Raw genomic sequence first — 23,718 nt, 5'->3', positions numbered from 1 at the left:
TCATAAATCAGAAAACATATAAAATGTTGTTGGGCCTTTAAATGTTGAAATTGGCCCAGATCACCCGTCGCGTCAACCTATAGATTCGAGTTTTCTTTTCCTTAGCGAGGGAAACTCGAGAGTCTTCTTCTTCCTTCACTCCACCGCTGTCTCTTCGAATCTCATCGCCATGGCTGAGCCTATCAGTTCTTCTACCATTCCATCTAGACGTCGGAGGTTCAGTGAAGTCGACTATTCCTTCGGAGAAAACTACCGCTACAGCTCAGGAGTTCTATTCGCAACATTCGATGAACGTCTCCAACGAAGCCGACATCTATTCTCCGGCGCTGTTCCGATCATCGGAGATAAAACTCACCGTTTTCCTAATAACGAAGCCGCTTCCGGGTATCGTTGTCTTTCTCTTCGAGGCTTTATGGTTCAAGGTTCTTTAGATCCTAAGGATCGCTCTTTAGATGCGGCGTTTGAGGTTATCGATAGTGTAGGATGGGCTTACACTGTGATGCATGTGCATCCATTCTGTCCTAGGGTTGTGAGAGAGTTTATCTCAAACCAACCCTTTGATGATGAAGGTGTTCTTATTCGGGGACACGGGTTTCAGTTTAGCCCTTCGGTGATCAATCGATTGATGATGACACCATCAGTTACTCGGTCTTTTGGGTGGAGGGAAGTTGTTCTGAAGGAAGCTATCTCACACCTCACTGGAGGCAAATGTTCCGGATGGAGGGGATTCAATCTCAACGCTTTGATCAATCCATTCCAAACTCTTTATCGTGTTTGTGAGTTGAATTGGCTTCCAGGTCCTGAGGCAGATTTGATGATCAAAAATCAACTACGCCTTCTATATGCTGTTGCCAAACGCAACCCTATTAACTTTGGCCATCTTGTGTATGATCAAGTTATCGAGATGACCCGCTTAACAGACTCGGATACGAATTTGGTTTTTCCAAACCTCATCTACCAACTCTTGATGCTTCAACATGAGGTTCCTTTGTTGCCAGGCGACGAGGAAGCTATTGGAAGAGGGTTCCCTATCCAGGGATTTGCAGGTGATACGAGTGGACCAAGAGGACGTAGGAAGCTGAATTAGTGTAGTACCAAGCTGGTTTTTTGTTAGGTTCATAGTCCTTCATGGTGCTTAATTTTTTCTTGTGACTATTACATGTTCTTTTTGTTAACTCTATGACAATGATGTTTTAGTATGGGTTTATTGTCTAAACCAAAGATGTATAAGGTAAATATTGGCACCAAAGGAATATGATCAGTGGTGTAGTCAAAATCTTTGGGATCTTTGCCAATGTTGAGTTATTGGTAGGGTGCTTTATACCATAAGAAGAAAAACTTATAACATAAGCTTTCTATATTAAATATTTCAAATCCTGATTCTACAATGCAAAGTGGAAAATATAACTCTGTGGCTACTGCCTGAGTCTTGCTTACCAAGATTCAAAACCTAATTTTTTTATAAATAACATAGTTACTAAAACGCAGGCTTTCGACTTCTGAACGCTGCTGGGTAAAAATAAAAAAAACGCTAAGTGTTTATCCTATTGATCGAGACACCAAGTACCTAAACAATATGGCCAGACTCAAGCCCCCAAGAAGCTGCGATCTTCAAAACAATAATCATCTATGGAAGGATTGCTATTACTTTTTGAGAGTGGAGAAATTTGTACAATACGTACATCATAGATAAATTGTTTCTTTCGTTCATTTTTCCTTTCAATTTGGTTTCTTCAAAATTTATTAAAGAGAACATGGCTTCTAAATAATAAATACACTCTATTGTATTCATCTCTATATTAAAGTTTATTATAATACCACATACCAATAGCATACGACCCTCAACATCATTTGTGGCACACAACATATCCAAAAATTCACACATCAAGATATTCGAACCCGGCGTGTAGCGCCGGAAAGCCCCTAGTTATCAATAATCTGGATTGATAGAATTAATTTTTGTTTCTATTAAACAAACTATATACGGTACAACCTCTATAAATTAATACTGTTGGGATTTTGAAATTTTATTAATTTATAGAGATATTAATTTACAATAATTTCTTTATTTAGATTTTGTATTTTAAGATAAGGAAAATATTTTATTTTAGTTTATAGACATTAATTGATAATTTTTTTAATTTGACATTTATATTAATTTAATTATATTATTTGTTGTAGATAATATATATTGCATAGAACTTAAATTTGGTTTTAGATATAATATTACTAAATCTCATCAAAAATATATTAAGTGTTAAGAAAATATAAAGATAATTTCATCGTCAATATAAAACAAACGATATGATAATAGGTTCTTACTTATATAAAATATGTATACATATAAATTATTAATTTATAATTTTAATGGGATCATATATTTATATAAATTTTTCTAAAAAAATATTATTTTATTATTGGGTTTTTTGCAAAATTGACTCAAAACATGAAGTCAGCCACAAAACTAACCTATGTTTTTTTTGAAATTTTCTTTTGCCCTATTCAACCCACAAGTTCACATTATTTACGAAAATGCCATTAGCTTTTTTTTTGTTTTCCAAATGAAATTTTTACTCTCTCAACCTCATCATCTTCATGTATTTTACAAGATTGTCATTGCCATCAATACATCAACCACCATGAACAACCAATTTGAAGCTCTTAATGCACCTCAAATCGATTTACAATTCTTCTTTCTCAATTCTTATCAACTAAAAACAACAATTCTTTCACTTTCTTTCCATATTCATCCAAAAAAATCCCAAGATTTTGATTCTAAATTTTTTATGGTTCATAGAGCCATTGAAGCTTGCGATTCTTGGTGTGTCACTTTTGTTTGAGATTCTGGGTGCCTGGAAAAGACTTATGTGTGCTAAACAAGTTATTTCACTGGTTGAAACTATGAAATTGAGATTTTTTTCCAGATCTGTTCGTCTAGACGACTTACAGGTAAGTATTTTGGCTGTAGACGACTTACCTGGAAGTCGTCTAGTCAATGCAGAGGTTAGTCTTGCAATCGACTTTCAATTTATTTTTTCTAGACGACTTACAGGTTAGTCGTCCACCTTTGTTAGAAAAAAAAAAATCGTGATGACTTACATGTAAGTCGTCTAGGGAAAACGGGTTAGTTTTGCATTTGACCGGAATGTGTCAGAAATTTGACTTTTTCTGCACGACTTACAAGTTAGCCGTCCAGTAGAAAATTAAAAAATTAATATTTTTTTTCTAGACGACTTACACGGAAATCGTCTGTCCGACGACTTACATATAAGTCGTCCAGGATTTTATTCCGAGATTCTGGTCAAACCTTGCTTATCTTGGACCACTTACAGGTTAGCCGTCTAGAAAAAAAACTCGAGACGACTAACGTCTAAGTCGTCTAGAAAAAGACAATTTTTTGTTTAATAATTCAATTACAAAACTAACCTGAGACGACTTACAAGTTAGTCGTCGAGAAAAAACAAAATTTTAATTTTTTAAATTTTCTACTGGACTACTAACTTGTAAGTAGTCCAGGGAAAGTCAAATTTCTGACACATTCCGGTCAAATGCAAAACTAACATGTTTTCAATTTTTTTTTTATCAAACAAAGGTGGACGACTAACCTGTAAGTCGTCTAAGTTAAAAATCAATTCCAAAACTAACCTAAATAGACGACTTCCTAGAAGTCGTCCAGACGACCTCCGTGGAAGTCGTCTGCGTCAATGTGTAATAAACTTTCATTTTCTCTAAATCTATAAAGAATTTTTAATATTTTTTTTGTTAATTCATTTATATTAGTCAATATTAGGGCTACTGAATGAAATTTATAACTTAATTGGTGATATTTATGAGGTTACCAATATTCACGTTAATTAAAGTTTCTTACTGATCCTAGAAGACTTCCGTGAAAGTCTTCTACGCTAGTTTTTAAGTCTTCTACGCTAGTTTTGAATAACTTGTATATTTAAGAGTGATAAGTAACTTCAAGATACGTAAAACTCATATTTTCAAAATATATTTTCTCCCTTACTTTTACTAAATTTGACTAATTTTTTCAACACAAACTTGTAAAAAATGTGATATGCTTTGACTAGTTACTATGGTTTGTTTCCATCTCTTAAGTATTATTGCTATAGACACCAATGATGATTATTGTTTTGAGTTGGAAGAAAGGCTAAAATGCTTCTTAAAATGTTGTATCAGTATGAGGCTACCAACATTTTTGTTTATTAAGATGAGAAGAAGATCATTGAAGTTTATTATTGCATAAGGGAGATCCAAAGATAAGAAAAAGGCTATTGAAGTATATTACTTCATTGATTTGTAAATGTGTAAACACATTGTTATCACATATATTACATCTTGAGAAACATTATGACTGATTTTACAAAATTCATAACTAAAAGAGTAGAAATGCAAATAAAAAAACAGACCACAAACAAAACTATTATAGATCATTCCTCTACAAAGACAAGCTTAGACTCCACTTGATATGGAAGAAGACTTCGTCAGAAGACTTCCTGGAAGTCGTCTGGAAGACTTCCTGGAAGTCGTCTGGAAGATTTCCTAGAAGTCGTCTAGCGCATTATATTGTAGACGACTAACAGGTAAGTCGTCCCAGAAGTCTTCCAGATCTGAAAAACCTGCATATCAAATCCAGATCTGAAAAACGTGCATATAAAAAAACGTTCAAATGGCTTAAAAACAGAGAAAATGAGTGGAAGATTAGATAAATCTACCTTTATAGAACACACAAAAATACATATCTAAAATTAATAGATCTACCTTTAAATGAGTGGAAGATGAGAACCATCTGATTAAAAACCTGCAAAAAAAAAGATGGATTAGTGAGAAAGACATGAGACAAAACTGAAAAATTCATATAGAGTTTGGTGTTTTCAAGTCAAAGAGATTAGAGTGGGTTTGGAGAGTTTTAGTTTGGGAAAAAAAGTAAGAACTTTATACAACAGAAAGTTACTAAATGAAGAAAAATCAGACATAAAAATCTACCAAAACGCTCAGATCTGTTATCAAAGGGAGAGACATAGGAGAAGACTCCGTCAGACGACTTCCAAGAAGTCTAGACGACTTCGTGGAAGTCGTCTAGCGGATTATATTTTAGACGACTAACAGGTAAATCGTCCCAGACGTCTTCTAGATCTGAAAAACCTGCATATCCAAACCCAGATCTGAAAAACCTGCATATCCAAAAACGCTCAAATTGCTTAAAATCAGAGAAAATGAGTGGAAGATTAGATAAATATACTTTTATAGAACACACAAAAATACATATATAAATTTGATAGATCTACCTTTACATGAGTGAAAGATGAGAACCATGTGATGAAAAACCTGCAAAAACAAGATAAATTAGTGGGAAAGACATGATACAAAAATAATAAATTGATATAAACCTTAGTGTTTATAAGTTCAAAGAGATTAGAGAGAAGTTGAAGAGTTTTAGAATGATGAACATTACATTTTTGTTGCTGCCATTTGAGAGAAGGATAGAGAATGTGTAAATTTTTATTTATATAGGGAAACAAAAAAAATCCAATTAGGTTAAATATTTTTGATTCAGACGACTTCCTAGACGACTTACTTGTAAGTCACCCAGAAGACTTTAATATTTTAGTGGGAAACTAAAATATTTTTAGCGGAAAACTAAAATAGAAGATTTCCTAGACGACTTACAAGTAAGTCGTCTCGTTTAAATTATTTAAGCGGAAAATAATTTTTTAAAAAAATTTAGGCAGAAATATTTGAACGACTTACATGTAAGTCGTCTGGTTTAAATTATTCACCAGACGACTTACAAGTTAGTCGTCTAGACCCTAAACATAACCCCTAAACTTAATTAACTAACTAAACACTTCATAAAATCAAAATAAACTTCAAAAGTGTTTACTGTGCACAAAAATAAACACTTATAGGTAAAAATTTAATTTTTCAAAAAAACATTCAAGCTTTCCAAAATCTAACTCTAAGAGTACATACAATACTACAACATATGTTATCAAACCATAAAACTAAAGAATATCATGATTAACTACTTTCACTCATCTATGTTGAAAACTATTCAATTTTATTATATCTTAATTTACATTACTTAAAACTGTTTATAATTACATGATTTTAATTTTTAATTTGTCAAAATATATATTTTTTTTAAATTTATAAATTATTTTTAAGATCAACTACATCAGACGACTTCCAGCATCTCAGACGACTTACTTAGGCTATATTCGTAAAAATGGCTTATGTTTTTTTTTTTTGTCACAAGGGGCTGGCTGTAATTTCACAAGCTTTTAGGTTAGTTTTGTATTTAATTCAAGTTTGGGTATACTTTTGCAATCAAAATTAAGTTTTGAGTCATATTTGGTAAATCCTCCTTTATTATTTTATTTATTTGTGTCAAATTTTAAACCGGCCCAAGTTGAGACCGACGAAATATATTAATTTATAAAAATTATTAATTTATCGACTATTAATTTATAGAGACCGTATGTATATATATATTATATCAACTTATCTTTTCTACGTTCAGTTTGAGAGCTGACTAAATCTATCTATCTATATATATAAAAGATAGTTTTCTCTCTTTTTAGTTATGCCACATGGGAAATTCGGAGTCTGAGAACGCGACACCTGTCCCGTTGGTAAAAACTCACCGTTTCATGTAAGGTGTGGGCTGGTGCGTTTCCTTTATGTGTTTCCTTTATGAGTTTCTTATGATATAGTGGGCCTTATTTTAACTACCGTGATTCAACCCAAAGACAGCTAGACTTGCAGCAAGATTTTTAGGGTTCTCTGTTCTTCTTCGACAATTAAATGAAGATTCTTTTTGACTAAAAAAAACCAAGAGTCTTCTTGTTCGATCTCTGATACAACTATAGAGTTTCGATGTATTCAATCCACGTTAAGACTCGCTCTGGGAATCTTCGATCTGGCGTTCTGTCTTCTCTTTCAGAGTAACGAAAACTTTTTCTCCTAATAGATTCATCCCCATCTGAATCGATGGATGATCAACTCTTCTGAACATCGATCCTTTTTTTCGATTTGAAGTCAGGCGATGTTCTTCAACCATGGCGGTGAGATTTCTCAGATTCTGAGAAGCCAGAAACGTCGGGAGCTGATGGGCGTGTATATGCTCTTACTGGATTCAAAGTTATTTCTTTAAAAACTCATGTTCATGTTGTTCTTGAATTCATGTTCATCGTTAGGTTAGGCTACTTTGGCGTGTAATCTCAACATTATCAAGGTTTTGAATTTAGATATTTGTTAGGTGTTTCTGTTCGTAAACTCATGTTAATAGTGTTCTTAAACTTTCATTTTAATTAAGACCAGTCTGTTTTTTAAATCATGTTCATATTGTTCTTAAACTAAACTCATGTTCAAAGTGTTCTTAACTCATGTTCATATTAATATATAAATTGTTTGTTGATTATGCTTCCTTTCTTAATGTGTTTCAGGCGACCCTCATGCTGGCCACTGTGAATGTTAATAGGCTAGCAACTTACATGCCTTATCTCAAGGCGGGTAATCAGAACTTCCGGATTTCCTACTCCTCCCTGTTGATTAGATTCAGTGATGCTAACTCTTTGGATGAAATAACCGAACCGGCTTCACCCACACCTGAAGAATGTTTCAGGTTACGTAATCACACGAGATGCTTGGTCCTGCCAACTCACACTCAACTCCCAATTATTCTTCCTATAATCTGTTCATCTATATAGCAAGATAAAATATTTAATATTGATTATCACACACATATTGTTTGTGAGCTAACTGCGGTTAAAAGTACTGTGAGTGACCCACCCCAAGACAAGAGCCGGATGATGGCAACCATTAAAATGGATAAGTATTTTACTATTTCAGATTAAACCCTTCAACTTTGCATATCTGATTTCTTACTTTTTTTTTTGTAATAGTATATATTAAGCACTTTGATACATGTTTTCCAGTATCAGTGATGTTTCCGTGACATTGAGTTTATTCGACTCACAATCTATTAAGTTTCACACCAAGCTTGAGGCCGTACGTGGCGATCCACGAGCGGTTGTTGCAACCAGCATTCATCCAAAAATTGTGGGAGTTATTTACTTATTCTTTATGTTTTAACGGTCTGCTATCGTATATATGCTACTTAACACACTCACCACATCTTCAGGTCGTTTGTTTCTCAATGCCACATCATGGACACACATCTATTTCAACAAGGAGACTAATGTTGGGGAACGATATTTTTACAAGTAAGAACTTTGTTGATTATTAAATGTACGCTTCACATTGACTATATATGTTATATAACTTATTAAACACTAAACCTGTCGGGTTACTGTCCATTTATGTAGGCTGTTCTATAGCGACACTGGGCATGCATCAGCAGCTCCACTGCTGAGGGGCTATGCCAAGGTCGAGCCTCTGACTATAGCTGAGCTCAATGAATTCGGTGACAAGAATGAAGAAGAGCTCAGGTAGTACAACTAGCTTTAACATACGATAATTTCCATTTTCAGCACTCTGTATGTGATTCTGATATTCCAATAATGTAGGATATTTATTTTATCTGTATCGGCATGATCACCGGCATCAAGATAGACAAAGGGTTGTGCTACGTTTCTTGCTCCAACTGTACCAGGAAGCTTCAATGCACTGTCTCAGCCTTTACATGTGTTCACTGCAACAATACTAATGCTGTTGGTGTCCTTTGGTATGTATAATTCCGTAGTATGTTGTTTACATTCATTTTGGTATCACGTGTAGGTCTTGACTTTTTATAAACGTTCACTGTCTTATAGCTACGGTGTGGAAATGGTCATTGCTGATGATACTGCTGTAGAGTCTATTTGTGTGTTTTGACGGGGTAATGATGACGAAACTGCATAACATGAGAGTCTATGAAGATGATATGTCTGGTGCCAACTCAGTACCTGCTAAGGCAGCACCAAATACAGGAGCAGGTCCAAGTGGTGTCAACACAACTAAGTCTCCAGCAAGGATGTTCTAAGATGGTCAAGAAAGCACTCAAGTCATAGATAAAAATAATGATAGATTTGGCATGAGTATTTCTTCTTTGAATAATGCTTAGGTTTTTTTTCCTTTGTTTTTGAACAAGTTCATTTATGTTTCCCTCCTCTTTTGGGTAATCTATGTTTGGTTCAGACTATCTTTATAAAATATGTCTCAGTTTCCAAAATTGATGTATATGTAACTCCCTATATATTAAGACGGGCGACAATTGGTCCCAGCTTATTGTCTGTAGGAAACAAGTGTTTTACCATCATCTTCGTATAACCGACTTACCCTTAATCTAGAATCCAAACAATAAGCAAACGTTTTGAATGATAGTTAGTACCAGCTCCAGCTAAATCCAATATATTGATCCCATCTGTTGTTATGTTACAGACATTGTTTCCTGCTGATACTTTAAATTGTATGAATTAATGAACATAACATCAATTGCGTGGGAGATAAGTTAATGTATTTTCACATTTCCTAAGAATTAGTATGTACCCGTCGAGTTAATTCATTTTATAGCCTCTGCTAATTCCCTATATCTTTCGACAATTCTCTGAAATCTCAACCTACAATCACAAAAAAACTCTTTATGGTGAAGAAAACATCAAAAGAAAGAGCTCGAACTGACACCGGGGAGCCGAGTACAAGCAACCTTAGTCGTCTGGTCGTAAGCACTGAGTCACCTAACGCTACGAACGTTGCTGATGACTCCATCTCAGGTTTGTACAGTTAATCTAACTTTAAAAAACATATTATCAACCATTTTTAAAACTCTGTACCAACACTTATCTTTATCCTCATTGACGATATGTTACTCATACAGAAAACGCTGCACAGTTGTCAAGACAAAACCGAATGCTCCTACGATCATCAAAATATGTTAACATACAATAAAATTTGACTTGGAATTTACAAATAATTTATTTACATAATCCAGAATAGTTTTTTTTTTTTGAACTGAGGCTTCATAATTCAGAATAGTTAATCTCTTAATTAAAAGAATTTGAATATTATCGTGACATCATATTTCTAAAGAAACCAGCTAAATTTTAAAATATTACTAAAAGCTTAAAAGTAAATTAAAGAAAGTATTATAATATATATATCTTCATCATCTTTATTGTTTTTAGGTATTTTTGGTTCTATAAAATATAACCTTATTTAAAATAAAAAAATAAGCAAAATTGAACAAAAAACATTAATAATAATATTATTCATTTAATAAAACAGCAAAAAATTAAATTAAAACTGTAAAAATTAAGAAACTAATTGAAAATAATTAATAAAACCAAATTGTTTACATAATAGTAATAGTAAACACATATAACTAAGCTATAAAAGTCATGAATTAGTTATGCATGGAGGGTATCTTCTTTACAACTGGACAACAACATTAAACGAATTGAAATATTTGAAATGGAATTTTATAACTCTACATTTAAGTGTGAATTTATAATATAAACAATTTCCAAATATAGCAAAAAAAAAAACAATTACCAACCAATTATGTATTCAAAATTATCACAAAATAACTAGAAAGCACCACCAACATCGTATACACCCAATCTAATAGGTTATACGCCACAACCTACTTAATATAGACAGAAACATCAAAATCATACATAATTAATTTTAATTAACATACATAATCCCTTTACACACCAAAGTTCTTAGAAACCAAAAACAGTATAATACATTTCTCTTGCAAAAGCTTATAGAACACACACAAAAATAACATACAATTCCATAGATATATACATCACATATAAAGCATATTCGCGTGGACCGACCCTAGTTGGTAATATCAAAGAAGAAAGGAGCGTAACAACAAAAGCATGAAAAACAATGTTTGGTTGGTTTAAGGAACTTTATAAAGGAAAAAAAAAATGTTTTGTGATGAGAACTGCTTACAAAATAAGGAGGTGTTAGAATAGACATAAAATCATGAGGACATAGCCTATATATATATATGGCTTTCTTGTTTTTGCATATATTTTCACCTTCCATGAGATTTTTTTTAATCCGAATTACTTGATTGTATGTCACTAGGTTGCACGGGTATGTCATCATGATGGCTCAGATTCATCAACTTCTAGCCTTTCTCTAGCTCGAACGGAACAATGTTAATCTCTGGCAACTCCTTGTTCTGCGTGGCAGAAGTTTCGCCGACTTGTCTTTACCACCAAAATAACACATAAATCATATACTTATTCCTAGATTATTTATCCAATGTATAATATATACGCAATTATACGGTACCTGTTAGGTGCATGGCGATTCCAGATACTCTCCGGGAAACAACGAGTGACAATTCTTGTTGAAACATTGTCATTTAACAATTTGGCATTGTCCTGGTCCAGAAGAGAGACATATCTTGGTTATATTTGGACACAAATGTCTGTAAGAAAACACAAGAGAGATGAGTGTTTAATTACCATCGTTGGTTTCTGCGGATTCATGTGAACACTATGTTGGCTTCTTCTCTCGTGTAGGAGAAGAAATGCGCATTTGCAAGTGAAGAACAGAAGTATACTAGCGAGAGAGAATACCACTAGAGACTCCACCACAATCACAGATCCTAAAACTGCGACCAAGTGACAAAAGGTATTAAAGCTAGAGGTGGTCATAAAAACTAAAAAAAAAAACCAGTCTAACGTACCGTACAGCAATGATAAACCAATATTAGGTTTTAAATCAAACCAAACTCAGTATGCCTATGGTAAATCGATTGTAAACGAAATAATCTAATTACCGCCTAACGATTTCTTTAATATTGTTTAAACTAAACGGATTTAGACTAAATAAAAGCAATAACACCAGGTTTAACAAAGTTGAAACATTTTGGATCAAGGTAAAACCCAAATTGAAACCTAAACAAATTCAATTGATTAGAAAACAAGTAAACCAAACTGAGTCAAAACCACTCCAAGTGTTTCATACACGTACCATGAGCTGCAAGGGAACTTAAGGGTCTCTTTCTAATAAGGTTTACGCGAGCCACCGCGTGTAAAGGCAGTGAAATTCTCTCAGCGCAATCAAGAAAGCACCCGTAATTCCCCATGTCACTCATTTTCAAGGTCAAGATAGCCCCGTTCTCGCCTCCCTACACGGTATTTGTAATAAAGATATCAAGACACCCCAGAAAAAACATTCAAACTAACTAAAAGATAGATGATTGACTTTTACGTGATGAAGAAGCCGTTCCATTAGGTCGTTGCATTGCTTTATCGTTCCACGAAACCTGATCCCACTGGCTTTGACATTCACGTGTTTAGAAATGGAAGCGTAAGTCTGAATTGGCTGCCACCTGAATATGTTTTTGAACTTTAGCTCGGTTGAGTTTATAAGCTCGGACGGTAAGTTTGTCCGAAGAAAGCCGTCAGTAACTTCCACCGAGAACGTTACTAAAAAATGAGATTCACCACCTGAAATGTATTGTCAAAAATATACTGTCAGTCGGTATATGCAAGTGAAACATTCACCTATAACCCCAAAATTTTAAAAATAATTTACGTGAATATAAAGTCTCCAATTTTTTTTAAAAAAAATTATTATTAAAGTCTTTACTAAATTGCCTATAATTCCTTAAATCTGGGAGTCTAGGAGTTGGTTTTAAGAAATAATTTACGTAGTTGATCAAAAAAAATAATAATAATAATAATTTACGTAAACATTTTTCTTTCATCAATCAAAAATAGATTGTCGGTCGGTATAGGCAAATGAAACATTCGCATATAAAGAAATAATTTACATAAACATAACCCTTCAAATTTGTTTTAAGATAATAATTAAAATCTTTAACAAATTTCGCCTATAAGCTCCAAATTTTTTAAAATATTAATTTTTTTACTAAATCGCCTATAATTCCTAAAATCTCGGGCATCTTAAAGTGAACAGGAGTGAAGTTGTGTTGTTGTTAACATTACCAGGGAAACCAGCAAGATCTGGATCTCCAACTGAGAAGTTGAACTTGTCTGTTTCCTTGTGGAAGATAAGCGACTCTGTCCCATTACTCTCAAGCATTATATAGTGAGGAACATTTATAAACGGTGGATCATTCACAGGTTCCACAAAGACAGGAACATCTAGTTGATTAATCCCATTCTTGTTCCTTGTAGTAAGCCGAAGAGAATCAACACCAGAAAAGTTCTCGTTCCTGAGGCCAAAGAAAACAAACAAAGTTCAATCTAGGGAGAAGTTCGAAACTTGTGACGCAAGTAAGAGTATCTGGGATAACATATATACCCTAGATATTGTATTGAGTGAAGTGCAGGATTGATAACTCCTATTTGTCCTTCTAAGATCAAAAGCCTTCCATCTTCACCACCATTTCTAACTGAGAGTCTTCCACTACCAGGCAACCTGAACTGCATCAGCATTGGAGACAAAATAACCGATCCGGAAAGTGCTTGTACAGCGACTGAAATGTTCTCCAGCTTGTCTGAGTAGCTTATCTCCAGACCAGAGAAGCCACTGTAATAATAAACATTCAAGAATAAGATTATTATACCTGAAGTGAGAATTAAAGAGAATAGCGAGTACTTGCCCTGATCTAGGACTAATTACATCTTCAGTTGCTTGTAATCCTCCAGAAAAGGATAAAAACTGAGGAGGAGCAGTGAGGATGATGATGTAAACTGTAGCTATGCCTAAGTTTCCATTGATATCGACTATTGTGTAAAGAAAGGAGTCGTTTCCAGAGAAGTCCTTGATCGGTGTGTATCTAAGAAGGTTCCCATCTCTCAGAAGAGAACCATGATCTGGCTAATAATATCCAGACAACAACAGTTTAAGTCAAAAGACAAGAGAATGTCACAATCTGCCAAAACATAGAAAGAGATGCTCACTTGTGAAAAACCAACAAGGCTCGCATTGTCACCAGCAACGTAGTCGTTTTCCAGAGGATAGAAAGAGATAGACTCATCTTCCCACACGTTGACTTCATCATCATAGGCCTTTGGAAAGTATCCACCTAAGTAGTCATAGGAGAGAATCTCAAAGACATATGAAAGATGTAAATGGGAAAATAAATGATAAGTAAAAGGACTTACTGCTGTACACATTGACGTCAAAGGGGCAAGGTTGGATATGTTTATCGTCAAAGGTTACACACATCCGGAAAGTACCGACATCCATGGCTAGATAGCTACCAATATATGTCCCATCAGTGTTATCGACAAAGTTCCATGTAGTGAAACTTGATGTGTTAGTTGAGGTTATCTCAAGGTTTAACCGAGATGGCTGTGAAGGCACAGGATTGTTGAAGATGTCCACTAGTAAGACCACAATATCATTCTTGATTTCCTTTGGCACTTTTGCATTGAATTGGGTTACAATGCAAGATGCCACATTCACTTCACCTAAGAGAAAGCAGAGAGTGTGCTGATCACAAATAAGAAGTATATAACTTGTCGAAATCGCGGTAATGGAGCCTGATCATACCTGCTTTAACTTCCTTGATGAAAGGTTGGCCTCCATTGAGGACTATGTTCCCAGAGGATATAAAGATCTTATAAACTCCACTCTGTCTTGGAGTATAAGATACGTCAAAAACACTCGCCTGCTTAAGTAAGGCCTGCAAGAAGGAAACCACCTTAAGTCACCAGGTGTTATGGGTTATGTACAAGAACATATGCAGATACACTACTTACTTCTCCGCCGTGTTTCTCATACAACGGTGTAGCAGCTCTGTAACTTGATACTTTTGTACCATTGAGGGTCTCTCTTGGCTTTATGGTTGGCAAAACATACGAAAAATCAGCCTCTTGTATGATTCTAACCTGAAGTATATCCACTTGGACTGATGAGGGATAACCATAAGCATCTTTCAGGTATATAGAAAAGCCAAGAGGCTCTCCAGCAATAGAAGCATTGAGCCCTGAACCATTTACAATACTTCTTGCTCCATCACAATAGCCTGTCAAGAAAATAAATGAGAGAAGAGAAACATTCACAAAACTTGTTCCCATGGAGAAGGTTTTGGCAAACACTGACCTATATAGACTGTATACTCATAAGGCATACTAGAGATGCTCTTATTGTGCTCCATATCAGAAAGAGTGATCAAGAAGCTTCCTGGCTCAGACAAGGTGAAAGACATCAACTGGATCCCTGGATCCACATACTCAAACTGGAAATCTGCTACCGGTATGGATAAGCCAGTCTCTTTCCCCACCACATCAGCATCAAACTCGTAAAATCCAGATACTAGGTTTCCGAACCGGTCTCTCTGGTGTAACATGATCTCCATTTTGGAAAATATCTGCCATGTGTTTAGATCTGACTTCCATATGCTCACACAGTTTGAAACATCTAGAGGCCCTACTCAAAAAACAACAAGTATAGAAAAAGATTGATCAACTACGCAGAGCCGATCCTGGGCATAGCCGAGTGAAACATTGGCGGCCATCAAAAACTTTCCAATTGATATATAAACATAGACCCCTAATTTTTAACTAAAATTATTACTAAATTGTTTAAGGAACTAAAAGTTTTATGGAAAAATAGTCAATATCACACCTGAATTAACCTCAAGAGGTAGTGGAACACCGTTCAGGGTTTGGCTTTCTTTCTCCACAAGCAGTAAGAATTTTCCAGCGGTGACAAGAACAAACTCAATGGAAATATAACCAGACTCCATCCATCTGATGTGTGTTGTATTAAAAATGGTAGCAAATGAACCATTTTCATTCTGAAGAGACAAGGAAAACCCCTGCAGCTCCATCTCCTTCCCGGAAAAGGAGATGTTGTTTCCAAATGCATCCAATGGAAGAATCAAGATGGATGCATTCGTCCCAGCTTCAAACACGTTGTTAAGACCCATCCATGAAACAACACTGACAGATGGGTGCATTAACCCTACACAAAGGAGTAAAAGAAACACAATACTAATCAGATGCAGAATAGCATAAGGAACATCATAACTATTATAAAACACTCTTTAATAGATTATTAATATTATAAAACAAAATACTAATCAGTAACCAGACATGGCTGGTGAAACATTCGTCTAGACCCTAAAATTTTAATTAATTAATAGTATGTATAAATTTTCAGGTCCCATAAATCTCAGAATCGGCCATGTACCCATAATATTAAACAACTTAACCATGCAACAGAACAGGTTGAAGAACATCAGAAACAATTCAAGAAACCGAACCTGGTTCGACTTCAAAATGTAACGACGAATCCAGGACTTTGAAAGTTTCATCATCTATAACGATGTTGAGAACCCCAACCATGATGGGAATAAAAGAAATCTTCCACGTGCTAATATCGGCACCAAGATCCAGCGAAACACCAGAAATGTACGTACTGTTCCCAGTTTTGCCGTTGACAGTAAGTGTCGGCTTAAACGCTCCCTGTCCTAACGAAGCGTTCCCATTGGTTTCGAAGTTTCCAAGAACTTTGATCGAGATTCTGGCGATTTCACCAGATTTAAACTTGTTCTTGTCGTCCGACCAACTGAAAGAAAACTTCGGGAGGCCAGATTCATCTACGCTTAAGGATGGAGTGAGTAAGAAGAGAGTCAAGAGTGAAGCGACTGTGATGGCCATTGTTGTTGAGAGAAACGGTGACGATTGATGAAGAAGGCGCCAACTGCTACTGTGTTTAACTATTTGATCGGTGAAGAGATGAGAACACGTGTCATTAGTGTAATATCAACCGTATGATTTCATCTTTGCGGTTTAATAAGACAAAGACAGGTCGTGGAGGAACGAGTTTAAACCAATTTAAATTTTTATCTGTTTTTAATCAGCAATATAAACGACATGCAGTGCACGCTAGCAGCCATGAAACATCAAGGCTTGCGCTAGTATAAACGGCCATGGATGAAGGAGAGCTACCCATCTCTGAGTTTCCAAGTTTTTGTTTACAAACATGAACCTAAAATGTTACAGAATCTTCATCAGAATCTTCCACGACCAAACTCTTCTTTGCTATCTTTTTAGGACGACTTAAGCCACTTCCTTCTTCTTCAGCTTCATCATCATCTTCTCCTTCTTTCTCTTCTTCTTGGTCTTCATCATTCTCTTCTGCTGCTATGGCTTTATCAGAATCTAAGTCCCGTGATGCTTGTTCCGGATCATCTTCCGACTCTTCTCCCAAACCATCCTCATTACCACCAACGTTGTTGTTCTGTGTCTCTGTTTCTTCTTGGTTTCCTCCATCTTCACCACCAGCAGGAGCTTCTGCATCTTCAATTATCTTGAAGTCTCTAGCAGTGCTGCGCTTGGCATGCCTCAGCAAATTCAATTTAGTAACTTTGCTTAGCTGTATTAGGTATCTTTCATAGTCTTCTATCTGGAATATCAAATCAGGGATGCATTTGTTCTCCTGTTTGATCTTGTTGATTATACCCTTGGAATTGGAACTGACACTTTCCTGTTGTTCCTGCAATTTTGGAAGAAGGATTCACGTTTAAGATTATGGATCATTACATTAATAACGAAGAAACAATCAATCTTTTTACCTTTTGCATTTCAGCTAAAAAGGGATATAAAGGAACCGTGAGACTCTTGCAAGTTAGTTCCACGAGTTTTTGAAATTTAAGGCTGGGAAGAGTTTGCTTGCAACCTTTGGGAGCAATCCTCTGTTTCACAATCTGTGCTAATTGTTTGTAAAACTTAACAGCCAATCTGAGAAACTGTGCTGCTTGCGAGTCTGCAGATCATGAAAGCAAATGTTCATTAACAAGCTAAGTTAGAGTTAACCAGAAGCAGATTAGGCAAGCAGATTACCTTTGAGGTTCATCAAAACAAAGGAAGAGAGTATCCGGACTGTTGACTCAGCCATTGCGTAAAGGGCTTCTTCGAGAGCCAATCCAAATGTACTCTCATCATCATGGTCGAGATGGATGTTCTTCTGAGAGGCCACATACAAATTCTTTAGCTTCTTTGTGCCCCAATCCATGTCACCTATCGCTGAATCAACTAATTGCAGTATGCTAGAAGTTATTGAAGCACTTGTCGACTGGTTTACGATCATGTATGATTCGGAGACTTGTGATGTATCAGATTTGTCGAAACCGATGACATTTTGCAACTCCTTAGCCACTTCCACGGCTATGGAGAGATCACCAGGAGATGTGGTAAAAGAGATGGCAAGTTTTAAAACGCTCTTTGCAACAGTGGTGTTAGATGTTTCACAGCTTCTGAAGATTTCATGAGCCCATGATCCATGCCGTTGTTTCAATTTGTCAGGTAGAGTGCTCCCAAGCATCAACACTATGTCACAAAGAATCTGAACAGCGCATGTGAATATTATAGTATTAGCTTCCTGTACGTAAAAGAATGTGCTAAAGAGAAACTAAAGTCATTTTATTTTGAAGTTGAAGGAACTCACCTCTACATCGTTAGAGTTTTGGGCGATAAGGTCTGTGATCATGGGCTTCATGACTTTTTCCATGAAAATTTCGATGTTCTTTACAAGTGGATCTTCAATTTTTGAAGCTTCGCTGCACTCTTCTAAAATAGCATCGTCGGATGCAGGCACTGCCAACAAATCCTCAAGCAACCCAGTCAAGCCAGATCCATTTGAATATATACTGAGCAGCTCTTTCAAGCTAAGCAAGGCCAGATGTAGACACTGTTTTCTTCCTTCAGCATCTTTCCTTCCTTTATTCATCTGTCCGGTTACTACAAGTGGTCCTGGCTTTAGCAGGTAAACTACTTTCATCAGTGGAGGGCCCAGAACTATCATGTCACCATAGACCAACGGTTTAAGTGGATTTTCCTCCTTCATGCAAAGAGGTGATCTTATGTGTCCAACACAAACATGCAAAGTGAAAGACAAAACTCCAGATATTGACTTCTCCGTCTTGGCTGATGATGACTGGCTGTGATCCTGCGAACCTGAAAGATTACATGCTGATTTGCTGCTATGGAGTTTGAAGGCGATTAGAAATAGCTGGTAGATACTTGAAGTAGACAAAAAGGGAACTTGTTCTCGCTCTTCGTTGATACTTGCGAATCCCACATCAGTATCATCAGATTTACTACGAGAGCTGAATCGTACTCTCTTGCCGATATTGCTCTGTTTTGATTTCCCCGCCTCCTTTTCCAGTGATTCATAAAGATCAACCAAATCAACAATATCCTTTTCAATTTCACCTTTCTTTCCTTCTGGCTGTTTCTCTAGATCCGTTATGATATAATTTAGCAGCACTTGAACGATGCCCAATATAATCAGACAATAGGATTTTCTTTTATCTTCTTCTAGAGATGCGGAAACTGTATCCTGAGACAGCCCAACAATATCTGTAAAATGTAAACAAGATCATCAGCAGCTCAAGTACTTAAAATAAACAGAACAATTTAAAAACTGAGATGCTCCTATCAGTTTTTAACACTCACCATCTCCAGATTTTATTTAGTTTCTAGTCTAAGTAACGCAACCTATATGAGCCAGAAATGAAGGTTAACAAAAGTAACAGCAGACCAACGTGTTCAGGTAACCTAACCAGATCAAAATGAAAAGAATAGTCAATGATTTTTCAACAAAGATCATTTGTCACATACCTCCTAATTTTTTGCCTAGTAGAAAGTTTCGGACCTTCAACAAAGTACTGGAGTACACTTCATGAGATACATTTCTTCCTGCCTGCTGCTCACATTGGGAATTAAAATGTAACGAACACATTATTATTTAAAGTTAGGCATTATTAGGTAACATAAGACCAGTTCTGCTCCCAGTACCTCATTTTCTTGAGTAAGTGCGAAACCAAAACATGGCCAGGTGGCATCAGAAGGCCGATCAGAGTTGTTGTGCGGTTGAAGGAGTAAAATCCAAGAGATACAAAAGAGAAGCCTATCCAAGGGCTCTTCAATAATAAATTTTCCACCTTCTACTTTAATGCATGGAGTGATTCCAAGCTGAAAATCTGTGTCCTGCCAGTATAATCATAAGTTGTCAAGGCGTGCATGAAAATGTGTCTATCAACAAAAAAGTTTAAAATTTTGGCAACAGCTCAATCCTGTAAAGAAATTCAAGGTCCCAGAGAAGTTCAAAAATATAGCAACTTTTCACTCTTCTAACAAGCCAGACGGAAAAGCTATTATCAGTGTGGAGAGAGGATGTAGCATTTGACAGTTACCTGTCTGAAGAAACGAAGAAAGTGAGGCATAAGAAAGTCCAATACATGTGCTCCACTTGATGGATCAATCAGGACTAACTTCACCAGCCCATCATAAACTACTTCTTTCACCTTTGCCTGGATATAAATACGAAAGAGCTCTAAGACGATCTACAAATTCTTGAAATAAATTTTCCATGATCAAGGACGGAAAAGACACCTGTTGGTAAAGACATCTTTGAAGCAACCCATTCAGTTCAGTAAAGAGGTTTCCCCTCACAGTGCAGCTCACTTCAGTGTGCTGACTAGAACTGGCTTGGCTTGATGAGTCTTGGAGAGTAAATGAGCTGTCTTCCTTAGCTTGTTTCTCTGCAAGTATAAGTTCAATTATTACCTTCGTCGCTGATACACGAACTGTATCTTCACGTCTAAACATAGCCTTCCGAATCACCAAGATGGTATAATCCTGCATCATCAATTTAAATTTAATCCGAGGTTTTGGCGTAAAAAGCTCGTTTACTTTTCCAAATTTCATAGATCAGAAAAAATGAATACAAATAGACGAGTAATTTCAGTTTCACCAGCTGAAACACTCCAAGCAGCAACAGATGTGCAGAAGAAAGTAGAACAAAAGAGGATGTGCAACACGTATACTTTTACCTGCAGATCACGGCTGAATTTGATGAGCGGGATAACAGCAGAAACCAGAAAACAGCTAATATTTCCCTCCATGAGAGTGAAATAATCCAATAATTCTTTGAGATGATGGACATATTCCAACATGATAAGTGAGTATCTCTGGACAAGAAACCCCAACAACCTACAAACTCCACCTTCTCAGCACATGTAAAAATGGTTGACAACAATAACCAATTAAGCGTTACTGACCTTAATATCGGCTTGCTCTTTGCGCATTTCAAAGAAAGAATGCGAAACTTGCATTGCTCAATTATCTGCACAATATGAATGTCACTTAACAAAGTTTCTAGAATAAAAGTTTGAATGTCAGGCAAAAAAGCATTAAGAATAATTAATGCATCAGTAATCAAACGGTTTATCAACCTCGTTTCTTGTCATATCATGGACTTCAAATAGGGTTCCCAGAATCTGAATACTAAGCTTTTCAATACCCAGTACGCCACTGGAACCACCAGACTCGTTGGATCTACCTTCTTCAACAGATTCTAGCAACATAAAGCCAAATCGAATAACACTCGGAAACACATGTTCCCTCCCATATTTGCACTCACTAACCTAATAAAATATAAGAAAACATATTTCTTAATCTTCTCGTATGATACACAGGACTAAAAGCTCAAAAGCAAAAAAAAAAGGTAGAGGAAAATACCGCTCTTAGCAAAGATTTTTCAACCAATTTGGCATGCAGTAAACTCTCTTCCTTCAGATCATCAGGTAGCCACTTGCAATCTCTGTATATCATCGGCAAAAAGAAGAATTGGTAAAGTGTACCCTACATGGTGAAACGTCACAGAAGTGTTTCCTACAGCCTAAGACGTAAGTAAAAGAAAATAATCCTCATACATTTTTCATTCTGATTTAGTTTCCATGGTAAGCCATTACGTGAGTTATTTGAACTTGTTTTTACCAAAGGTGAAAGGAAATGTAAATTCTTTTCTTCTAGACACATGAATAATAAAGCAAAGGAGAGTTCACCTAAATGGGTGCATTCTTTTTTAACATAAACATCAAGAAATAACCAGTTCCAGGAAGATCGCATGAAAATCCAAAACAAGTAAGAAATTTTTTCACTACTTACTTGGAGAGTCTGTAATCGTTGTACGCACTAAGCAAAGCCGTTCTCAATACCCCCAATGAGTTCTCACCGAACTTTCTAACCCTCGCAACCGAAAACAGAACCGCGACTGTAAAATGATTAAAAGCCCTGAGATCAGACTTAACCAACGCCACAACCTCCTGCCCCAGTGAAGGATCCTGCTTCACTGCAAAATTCACATGGAGAAGAACAGTCCCCTCGATCTGCCTAAGAACAGACGCTACTCTACTCTCAGCTTTGGAACCAAAAAAGCAAACAACTCCTCCAATCAACTCCCTCTTGCAAAAACCTTTCGAAGCAAGAACAAGTAACTGATACACAAGTGAAGGCAAGTCCTGCAAGTCTATACACTTGACACCCAAAAACACTTTCTCCAGCAACTCACTCTTTCTCCCCTTATCAAGAAACGTTAACTCCTTAGCAAGAGATACCATTTTCGTCAGAAACCCTTTCTCCCATTCACAGGTGAGAACACGATCTATAGCCGAATTAACGTAATCTATCTCACTAGCCTTAGCTTCTCTACGCAACAAATCAAAGCACACAGGCAATAGATCAAACAGCTGGGCGTCATCAACAGAGATAACTCTAGACACACCGGATAAGATCGAATCGACGACGGATTTGATCTCCTTGACGTGTAGGTACCGTAACAGAGTTCCGAAGAGCTGAATCGTCTTGAGGGAATCCGAATCGCTCGGGATTTCGGAGAAGATCTGAGTGTAGGCGATGAGAAGAGATGCGAGGAGAGAGGGGAGAGACGGAGTAGTCGGGGATAGAGAGATTAGCGATAGGAGAGCGATCGCGTACTCTGAAACGGGCTTCGACGGGGAAGGTAGAGAGGAGCGGGATTTGAGGTACGAGAGGAGAGGATCGTGGGAGGTCGGAGAGAGGAGGTAGGGAGGGAGGGAGAGGCTGGTTTGGCAGTGGTGGTACTGGGCTAAGCGGATGATGTCGTTATCGGTGAGAGGCTTCTGAGCGTGGTGCGACGGTTCTTCGGCTGCGACGGTCATTTTTTTCCCCCGGCGGGATGAATGGAGGTTTCGAAACTTCTGAGGGAAGATAGTTTTAGGTTTTCATTTGCCTTTACGCGGGAAAAATTGTTTGGGCCTTAGTTTCTATGGGCCATAAGGCCTAAAGAATCGGGACTGTTGTCAGTCACTCAAAATTGTGTGTCGAAATGTTATTGTGTTTTAATTGTTTTAAAATTCAGGAATAAATTCTAAGGATTAAACACGATTATATTTTAACTATTATATAAACTATTAAACGAATAATAGTGATCTATAGTTTTAAAATTATTAAATTATTAATCCAATAACATATGCTCTGTTTAGATTTCAAAATTTCATTAAAATTCAGTAATCTGTAACGCTTACTAAGAATGTAATTACTTTTCTGCAAAATACAGTACATGGTAATCGAAATAAGCACATCTTTAACACTGATCATCAAGAATATGGTGGATGATGATGGTACGTGCCACGAGGACTATCAAACAACTGAACAAGTAATAAAATCATCAAGAACTTTTTTTTCCTTCTTGACAACTGTGAATACCTTTTAAGTACTAAAAAAACAGATGAAGAGTCAAGAGTGGCGGTGATGCATGGGCGAGCGAGTTCAGGCTTTTGCGAGCCTGTCCATGCAAGTTAGCCTTTAATGTAGTAGACAGCTAAATTATTTATAATTCATCTCTGTCTCTCTATCGCGTTACACTATTTGTAACTTCTCTTTTTTTTTGTTTTTTTTTCTATCTACTAATTTTGTTGATCGGTCAAGCCCAGAAAACCCAACTACAAAATAAAATTAGAAAATACAGTAGTTCGTAGGTGGTGTGCTATCA

The 23,718-nt window shown here is 36.3% G+C and overlaps 2 protein-coding genes and 1 long non-coding RNA gene across 7 annotated transcripts; 1 reads left to right on the top strand and 2 right to left on the bottom strand.

Annotated features, from left to right (window-relative positions):
• The first annotated feature begins 6,712 nt into the window (after nucleotides 1-6,712).
• On the top strand, nucleotides 6,713-9,246 carry LOC106347664. 5 transcript variants are annotated; one of them, XR_001270763.3, is made up of 8 exons: nucleotides 6,713-6,953; nucleotides 7,048-7,149; nucleotides 7,455-7,843; nucleotides 7,947-8,070; nucleotides 8,153-8,234; nucleotides 8,337-8,459; nucleotides 8,538-8,695; nucleotides 8,784-9,246. It is a non-coding gene; the product is annotated as an uncharacterized LOC106347664 (long non-coding RNA). The 5 variants fall into 5 exon arrangements; XR_001270754.3 differs by having other exon boundaries at nucleotides 7,048-7,125; nucleotides 7,455-8,070; XR_001270752.3 differs by having other exon boundaries at nucleotides 7,455-8,070.
• On the bottom strand, nucleotides 8,808-16,559 carry LOC106367113 (protein GAMETE EXPRESSED 2-like). The gene is given in 15 exon segments (XM_048747036.1): nucleotides 8,808-11,177; nucleotides 11,263-11,354; nucleotides 11,439-11,587; nucleotides 11,950-12,106; nucleotides 12,190-12,428; nucleotides 12,930-13,159; nucleotides 13,249-13,539; nucleotides 13,541-13,767; nucleotides 13,851-13,975; nucleotides 14,055-14,363; nucleotides 14,446-14,578; nucleotides 14,655-14,920; nucleotides 14,998-15,324; nucleotides 15,523-15,861; nucleotides 16,163-16,559. Coding segments are annotated over 15 exon segments (3,363 nt in total). The 3' UTR covers nucleotides 8,808-11,095.
• A 156-nt stretch (nucleotides 16,560-16,715) lies between these two features.
• Nucleotides 16,716-23,015, bottom strand: LOC106347636 (Fanconi anemia group I protein). Its single transcript, XM_013787224.3, has 13 exons — nucleotides 21,855-23,015; nucleotides 21,426-21,507; nucleotides 21,140-21,331; nucleotides 20,966-21,030; nucleotides 20,738-20,897; nucleotides 20,298-20,543; nucleotides 20,099-20,215; nucleotides 19,701-19,892; nucleotides 19,524-19,608; nucleotides 18,349-19,262; nucleotides 17,745-18,246; nucleotides 17,477-17,667; nucleotides 16,716-17,397 (listed from the first exon to the last, which is right to left on the bottom strand). Exons 1-13 carry the CDS (start codon nucleotides 22,883-22,885, stop codon nucleotides 16,891-16,893), a joined length of 4,284 nt encoding a protein of 1,427 aa, XP_013642678.1. The 5' UTR covers nucleotides 22,886-23,015; the 3' UTR covers nucleotides 16,716-16,890.
• Between the last annotated feature and the right edge of the window lie 703 nt (nucleotides 23,016-23,718).

This window comes from Brassica napus, chromosome C2 (assembly GCF_020379485.1).
Source record: "Brassica napus cultivar Da-Ae chromosome C2, Da-Ae, whole genome shotgun sequence".
Classification (NCBI taxonomy): domain Eukaryota; kingdom Viridiplantae; phylum Streptophyta; class Magnoliopsida; order Brassicales; family Brassicaceae; genus Brassica; species Brassica napus.
Note: the sequence above shows the minus strand (reverse complement) of the source record. Positions and strands in the feature narration are given on the sequence as shown.

Coding starts and splice junctions, on each gene's coding strand:
- LOC106347636 (XM_013787224.3), bottom strand. CDS start 22,885: ATGACCGTCGCAGCCGAAGAACCGTCGCACCACGCTCAGAAGCCTCTC. Junction 19,609..19,700: donor CACTTACTCAAGAAAATGAG/GTACTGGGAGCA, acceptor CAATGTGAGCAG/CAGGCAGGAAGAAATGTATC. Junction 17,398..17,476: donor TTTTAGCTGAAATGCAAAAG/GTAAAAAGATTG, acceptor CCAAAATTGCAG/GAACAACAGGAAAGTGTCAG.